Raw genomic sequence first — 8,965 nt, forward strand, 5'->3', positions numbered from 1 at the left:
AACACTTGGGAACAATTTGATTGTCTGAAGTTGTTTGCAGAGCACTCAGGAAAAGAATTCAGCCAAACTGGGTGGGGGAAGACCAGCAAAGTTAGATTTCCAAGAACTCTTTCAGGAGAACTGTTTGCTCATCAGTACCCAGGAGAGATCTGTTCTTTTAAAGCAGAATTTCAAAGAATCCAATACAGAAAAAAACTACAATAGGCTCTGCAATGTAACTTAAAAACCCAAAGAGTTCTTGACTATATTCAGGTATTTCATGAAAGGATTTGATACAAAGCTGCCCACTAGTCTTCCCAACATGCTGAAAGAAAGAGTTTATTTGGATAAGAATGCAGACTGGTAAATGGAAATGAGGTAGCGCAGCTTTCCTGGCAAAGAATTAAACAGTTATTTTATACTGAACTGAGAGATTTTAACTATACAATTTGCTAATAAAACATGATCTAGCTAATCTAGTCGGTGATTTTGTTTAATAATAAACTTATTTTTCATTTTTAACTTTGTTTCATGTCATATAATTCTGCTTTATTTAACCACAGGAGAAACAGTGACTATTATTAGGAGAAGGCTATTGCCTATTCAGACAATAAAAGCAACTACTGTGAATCTCACAAAGTAGAATGCAGGCCAAGTGCTCAACATGGGATTGTAAAATATAAAAGCCTAAAAGACATAAAGGTTTACATGCTTCTAGGATATGTAGACACAACCCTGGCTCAGCTCAATCCAGCTCTTCTGGTGGAGGCAGACGCCGTCAGGCACAGCCCTGCTGATGAATGACAGTGCTGTGCAGACAGATGGAAGGCATTCTGGCTACTGCTGTCTGTCTGAGGCATCTTAAGACTTGTGCATTTTTGCTGCCAGCTGCTTGAGGCACTGCAGGCACAAACTATATATAGCAGAAGACCCTGACAAGTGAAATATACTTTTAGACCTTGTTTCTTGCTCCTTTGTGAGGTTCTTTACATTTTAGATAAAACAGACTAGAGTTAAACAGACCAGGGAGTGTTATCCAGTAATAAACTAGGATTTGAATTCAAATCTCATCTACCTAAAATAACCTTAAAGTGGGCATAGATGATCCATGCCATCACACCTTTAAAAATTCACCAATGCCAGCTCTATTTTTTTGATGTAGGCTTCCAACCCAGCTCACTCTCAATGGAGGATGGTCAATATTCTCAAGATGCACCAGATGTCATGTAAGATACAGAACTGAGCTGTGCTGTTAATTCTATTAAGTCACGCCTCTTCCTTAGTCTTCCCAGTAGCCCTATGTGCACAAAAGAGAGATGGTGCAATGCTGCAGATCCCCACTGTGGAATTTCATGGGGTAGCAAACAACTGCCTATTCAGATTTCATGGCCAAGAGAACAACTTGAGAGCCAAACCCTACAACTAAACTTCAAAAACTTAAGCCTTGAGTCCATATTCACTGATGAGGAAAGACTGAAAACTGTAATCAAATCTCATAAAAGCTAGGGTCAACAGAAAAGCTTTGGCAATTTATTATTTCTTTCATAAATCCAATACGGTAAATAAATCGGTTTTAAACAGGGTATTATTTTTAGGTACGTTTAACCACAACCTTCAAGGAATCTGGCTAAGTTGTGAACGTGACCTGACCACCGAGTTCAAGCTCAAAGGAATTCAAACTGCAAAAAACATGATATTGAGGTCTGAAAGAATACAACTGGCAAGAGCAGCTGTTACAAACAGATTACTCATCAGGTAGCCTTGTTTCACAAGAAAATGTGATCGCCTCTTGTGATCAGGAAATGTCAATTACTACAGCTGTTTGTTTGGTTCTTTCAAGTTTGAACCTTAGCCTGAAACCTTAAACTTTAAATTCTAGTTCTTCAAGACCAGAATCATTTTGAACAAGCTATCTATATTGCTGCACGTGCATTTATTTGCTTCTTCTAGTGGTCCCCATCTGAGCGGCATATGATCAGACACTCAAATATCTAGGCCAGCTGCAACTTCTAAATGACCACTAGGTAAAACATCTCAATGGCAGATCACTTCACTTCTTTATAACCTCAGTGGCTAGGCATCCAGCCACGGAGGTGTTACTATTTAGGCAGCCAATGTCACACACTCACGCATATCCACTGTGTGCTACCTAGCTGACTGCAACTCTGAATCAACCTAATAATTTCATTCTTTCAACCCATTTTCTTCTTGTAACCTTTTCCTTTTATACACAACACAAGTCACTCAATGCTGAGAATCAATTGGAGGAACATGGGAAAAGATTGCCGATGGGTTACCACCTAACCGTAAGAAACGCTAAATGACAGTAACAAAAAGTGGATATTATCCTGAACTCACCACGGAATCTCCATGGATATTATCTGACTGCAAGACCAAGGACCCTAGGCTGCAGTCTCATATTAGTATGGAAGAAACAGATTAAACATTCAGCATCTCATTCAGGCAGGCTTGAAGTGAGCAGCAGGTGGAAAGGTCTAAGGAGAATCAGCATGGTTCTGATTCCGAAAAGCAGGTTCTGATTCTGCTCACACCGAGTACAGGTTTGCTCAGGCCACACCTGCCTGGCTCAGGGCTGACCTACAAATTCCACAGAGCACATGTTGTGAATACAAAAGGCAAATAAACTTCCCAAAGCTTTGGTACTGGAATCATCATTGACAGCTTGACATATCAATATTTCAGGAAGAATAAATGACTTTCATATCCAGGGTTTTGGGGGGTTTGTTTTGTTTGTGTGCTGTTTTTCTCCACCTTTCATTACTGGATACTTTGGGAAGGGGCTCTACTTAACACCTGAAGCTGCTTAAAATATTTGGAAATATTTTAATGAAATCTTTTGAGATATCACCTAATACAACTTTAAACCAAATCTTACTATTATTGTAAGTATTTCCTCTTCATCCCTTGCCAGAGGAAAACTATAAATCTTGTCTCAGCTGAATGAACACCATTTATCATATTCATTTTCTTGTCAATACAATTATGAAAAGCCTTTGGCCTTTTTCCAAGGAGCCTGATTTGCTAGAAAAACTCAATTAGTATAAGCAAGCCTGCTACAAAACAGCCCTATTTGGCAATCTAGCACAGCTTCAGCATACCTGATGATCCACCTTTACACCACCATCCTAATAGCTCAATCACAATGGCAAAATACAAGACACAACGGTGTCCCCTGTGCCGCCTCCCCTCCCTGGACCAAGAGGACTTAAAAGAAATTATTTCTGCTCATTTTTGCCATCTACTGGACAAAACTTAAATCCTAAACATTGCAAGCAGAATAAAGAAGAATCTCTCAGGTGAGAGATCACTGAGTGCAGTGTGTTTCGCTATGGCCAGGGCTTAGACTCTAAATATTTCCCGCAATCACTTGGGAAGTTTATCCATACATTCTCCTGCCAACAATTTAAAAACGACTATTTCTGACAGTCTTCAATAGAGACCGAACATCATCTCATGACATACTAAAAGCTGAGCAAGAGATAACCCTTTCCTCTTTGTGTAGTTTATTTATTGAAAAATGCGAGTAAATCAGATTTCTTTTGGCTAATATTCTGTACTTGCCATTTTCAATATTGAAATACCAGAGCTTCAAACAGAACAAAATAAAATCTGTTTGGAAAACTGGTTTTCTTTGCTATTAGAATCATTTTCTGGTGATATAGATGAACGTAAAAAAATAAGTATGTCAATCAAAGGATATTTACACTTTATAAGTTAAAATTGGCATACACTTTGTAAGTTAAAATTGGCTAAATTTGAGCCTCCCTTCTCTTCCCATTTATACAGTAAATAAGAGTTGTGATAATAGCAGCTTATTCTGCTGTAATGCTTTGGATCAATACCTGGATGAAGCTGGACTCAGCCAAATGAGGTAAAATCCACTACATCAAAGCAGGCACTTACCCTTTACAGCCAAAGATGAGCAAGAAAAAAAAAACTGAACCTGCACAACAGAAAAGAAACAGAGAAGGCCTGAGCTCTAAATTCCACACAAAGCTGCATTTCCATCTGTTTTTACTGTTAATACAGAATAATGAAATCCAAAAGTTGGAGGCTGTTTTTTATGTATTTGAAATAATTAATTCCTTTGAATTTATGAATTCATTAAAAAAAAAATCATGTAAGGATCCTGAGGATTATGTGCCCCTGGATCCCTGTATCAAAAACCACCTCCATGGATGAATTCATTTCTTTCAAATGGAGAGGAATTAAGTCTGTGTTATCCCTCCTCCTACAACAGGAGATCTGCAGTTCTGCAGAGAAGAGCACGATACTCCTGCTGTACTAGGGAAAACAAAGTAAAAAGAATTTGAAATGGAAGCAGCACTGGCCTTCTTGTAGATACCCTCCTGGTTTTATTATTAAGTTTTAGGGTAACACAAGCACAAGCAGTACTAATGAAGTTAAATGTACCCAATGGTGCCCATTGGAAAATGAGATGCTAATTCACAGTCTGGCTTCCGTAGTTTGTTTTTGTTTTTCTCTTCTCCTCTAAAACTGAAATTAAGGGATGGTTTCCACTAATTTAAAGAGAAATAAAGATAATGCCAATTTATGTTTTGGACTAATTTTCTGCAAGCTGAGCATGCACATAGGAAGAATCGCTGCAGGCTTGTGAAGGTCTTAAAAAGGGCTTACCAGAATGGTCACAAGCTTCTCACCACTCAACTCACAAGGATGTCTGTCAGATCATACCAGGCTCTGCTGTACAGCCTTTCAGTCCGCAAAGGCTCATTTCCTAGTTGCAATTAATATATTGAGACATTTCTCTTTCTTAACCAGAAAGATTATTAATGAACAGTAGGGTTTCATTATTTACTTAAAATAAAAATCTTTTTAAAAGCTTGATTTCTACTACAACATGGCATTGCACTTGAATGTTATTAATTTTTCATAAAATAAACAGATAATTAGCTTCCACATCTTTGTGAGATCTAAATTCTAAACCAAGTATTTTCATAGCTACTTCACAATGTTTCATCAGTTTCTTACTAATATGACTACATGCCTGAAGAGAGAATTACAGCTACTGTATTTATAAAAAACCAAACAATTTCACTATAATATTAAGAAAATACCCATGGATATTATTATTAGCATAAAAATGTATACAAGATTTAAAGCAAACGGAGTTCCAATATCATTAAAGCAAATGGAGTTCCAATATCATTAGTTACTGAAGCAAAAGTCTAAAAATGTTGATTTTGTTTTCAGATGTCCATTTTATTCTGGATGAAGAAGACTCCAGGTGCTGTGGTATTAATAGAGCTGACATAAATAGAAAGTCACTGACTAAATTAAAGACATGATTCATTGCATGGAGAGAAATCTCCCCAGACAGCACTTGTATTTTTTTAAACACCTTTAATGTGAAACCAAATGTAGGTACATTATGTTTGGAGTTAAGACATAGCTCTGTTTTGGCTGCTTGTTTTTGGTTGGTTTGTTTGCTTTTTTTTTTTTTAATGAAAACATGAGAGGTTTCTAAAAGGAAGAAAACCACTTGGATATGTTTTCTAGATTAGTAGTGTGACACAACGAAAAAGTGACCTCTCTGTGGTCCTTTCCAGTTAACTGCATGGTTGCCATTGTGCTGTAATTTTAGCTGATTACACATTAGTTCATTTAGCTTTGTTTCCTCTTCCCCACTGTGCCATACTATTAAACTAATGCAAGGGGCCTGGTATCCCTCTGTGCACAGAGCTGGTATTGTCATCGTGTAATAAGGATACATCCAGTCAAACAGCATGGTGTAGCTGGTCTTTGTGTTCAGTGCAAAGGCAATCCCTCGAAGATCCCTTGCCAGCCCGATCAACATACGCTGTCAGTGGGAAAGAGACACAGTAATTGATTTTCACGTTAGCACAGAGCAGATGGAGTAATAATCAGCCAATAATGACCACATATCTGATTTTGATTCATTAGTTTAAATGTCTCGCTCAAATCTCTGCTCTTTTTTTTTTTTTTAATTTATTATAAACCCCACAAAGATTCTTTTAGCAAACAAGATTGTCAGAAGTTTTACAGTGATAACTCCAACAAAATGCTTAGGAAATGCTTTTTATTATTTGTTGGGCTCTCCTAATGAATAATGCAAATTAAAACAGAATCTATGAATACAGTGTATTAGAAGTTTCAAAGTGCTTCCTGTATTCATAGATTTAAAGTAATAATATCACCAATAAAATGTTCATTTAAGCTTGTAGTATTTTGAATGAGGTGCAAGACCAATCAATACTCATAATGAGCTACAATTAAGGTTGCTCTGAGATTCTCACTGTACTGTTCCTGTATAACATCTTTTGTTTGTTTTTAAAGTAATTTTTCAGGTTAAATTTATTCCAAAAGCGACTTTTTTTTTGGTTGTTTAAAGAACACCATGCAAATCTCTGTCTGTATTAGCAGGAGTTCTGAGACGCACTTTTATTTTTTCCTTTAATGAGCGAAGTATGGCTTCAGAATCTTTCCAGCTGAAATGCAGGCAACATTTTATGCATAGATAATTAGGGATGTTTTCAGAATAATTAATAGATAAGAAACACTTCCAAATGAAAAAAAAACCCAATATAAATAAACTTTTCAATTTATTTAGATACAACTAATACTTTTTGACAATTAGATAGTTTTAATAAATATCATCCACGTGTTGCAGATGGGGTTTGCCCTTTTTTTTTTTTTTTTTTTTCCTTTCCTTCATAATAAGAGATCACAATACTGCAGAGTCTGGTAAAAAATAAAAGAATCATAGAAACATGGCAAAAAAGCCACAGTAAGGAGTTCTCTCTTTAAAATCTGAGTTTTCACTCATGTACCTCTTGGTGCTAAAACTGTAATATTTATAGTGTTGAGAAATACAAAATATAAGATTCACATCTTAATTTTAATCACATAAAGAGCAAATTAAGGCTGCTGCCTTGTTAAACTGCTAAATGTAATCTTACACAAGGGCTAATTTCTACTTTTCCTATGCAGAGCCATTAGTCCAACTGACTTGGATGGCACATAGATAGATTTATTCAAGGATGAATTGAATTCACTACAAAATGCTGGTGAGGTTGCTAGGAGTATTTTAATATTTGCATTTCCTTTTTGTTGTGCATTGAAATGGCCTGAACTTGCAAGATGCTCAGAGGTCTCAACTCTCATTAACTTTAATGGGACTCTGAAGTCACTGGAGAGGAAGTGTTCAATACTGAGGAGATGCAATATAAAATTGTAACTTTATATTCATCTGTGTTTTCATACTTTGTGTGCCCTTATGTCCACAGAGAAAATAACTGCTTAGGAGTTGTGGTGGCCAAAACGAAAGAATTAAAAGAGCTCAGCAGTAACACTTCATACTTTGCTCTGAAGGGATGCAGAGCTGCAACAATAGACCCAAAGAAGTGGAAATCTTCCCGATTGATTTTAGTTCCTTTGCCCATTCTAGCAACCGAACAGGAGACAAGCAAGCATGCACAAAGGAGAGTGTGGAGAAAGGCAGAAGGGAAGCTCCAGCCCCTGGCAAGATGTGAACTTGCCTTTGTTTGAGGATGCACTTGGAGAGAAAGAGCTCACCATCTTACTGTGGTCTCTAGAACATGGGTTAGCAAAAGACAACCAGCCAAACTCCCATTGCTCTAACATGCTTATTCTGACTTTACAAAAACAACTAGTTTTAAGAAATCTCTCTTTTGCAAATGCTTCGTTGTGAGACTTTAAAAACTATTACTTAAAACAGATCTACAACTTTCTTCAAACTATGGTCTCGGATTTCTGGGAACCTATATAAATATCAAGCAACTTCAGACGCCACAGGACCTTGAATTCTAAAGAAAGGAGAACAACTACTACATAAACTACAGTCCTTGAGTTTCTATTCTTCAAACTCAGTTATTGCTGTAAAAACCCCACCCTGTTAAACACACTATTCTGAATCAATCACCTCAATCTACAAGGCACTGTAATGTTCTTGTCCTACAAAATCCCAGCAAACTCAGTGGTTCAGATAATATCCATCGGATCTCAACTCTGAAATACTCCTGCCTGTAAAATAGCCTAGAGTTATACCTGAGATAAATCCTGATCCATTTCAGATGCAGGTAAAACGGCCTTTAAACTTGAAGAGGAGCAAAACATACCCTAGATTCCATGATTGCTTAAGTCATGTTTAATAGACACCACAGTCCCAAAACTTTGAAATCCCAAGACACTACTTTTAGTTCATTATGAGTTTTCAAATACCACTTAAGTGCATAAAATATATTAATGACAAACAACATCATACACTTTTACATGTACTTTTTGTCTGTCATCCTGTGGCATTCAAAGTGCCTTGCCAACTTAGAGTTATTTGAGGAATACATGTAACTGCTGCTTCATTTACAAGTGAGCCATTACCATCCATTGCTGGGGCAAAGTGACAATTAACAATACCACCAGCAACTGCAAGACAAGTAAGATGGGATGTGAAGAACAGCAAATACAAGAAGCACAGCAAGGGGAAGCTTGCCAGCAGTAGTATGTGTGTTTATACATTGCCTTTCTTGCTAATGAAAAAATGTTGTTGAAATTTTGGTCTCAAGACATTCTTTCCTGAATGTCAGTGATAGGTTTACCTAAGATGAATAAAACCAAATTCATTACAAAAATAAATTCAAGTCTTTTGTTTCAAAGTCCCAAAGAAGATTTTTCAATGAATTGGAGCTCTCAAAGGAAAGGAGCTGAAGATTTAAATATTCACAGAATAAAACCCTATGTCTTGGCAATGTGTGCCAAGTGTCTGAGTAACTCAATTTAAAACAGAAGAGGTGACTCCCAGCACCCACCCCCAAAAAGGGGCTTGTAATGTAAAGTCTGACAGACCCTTAACTATAGTGGCACTACTGGGTGCAGCTATAATATTACCCTCATAATTCTACTATATAATAACAACAAAGGAAAAAAAAAGGTGAAGGGTCATTGCGCTTTGTCTTTAGAATTAAGA

General features: G+C 36.9%; 1 protein-coding gene across 1 annotated transcript in view; it reads right to left on the reverse strand.

Moving 5' to 3' along the window:
* The window catches only part of RANBP17 (RAN binding protein 17), a 149,492-nt gene that overhangs the window by 45,069 nt on the left and 95,458 nt on the right, over positions 1 to 8,965 (reverse strand). The window contains exon 19 of the mRNA XM_054389044.1: positions 5,733 to 5,821. Coding sequence (XP_054245019.1) covers positions 5,733 to 5,821 — 89 coding nt within the window. The remainder of the gene's footprint in view (positions 1 to 5,732; positions 5,822 to 8,965) is intronic.

This window comes from Indicator indicator, chromosome 18 (genome assembly GCF_027791375.1).
Source record: "Indicator indicator isolate 239-I01 chromosome 18, UM_Iind_1.1, whole genome shotgun sequence".
In the NCBI taxonomy this organism is placed as follows: Eukaryota; Metazoa; Chordata; class Aves; order Piciformes; family Indicatoridae; genus Indicator; species Indicator indicator.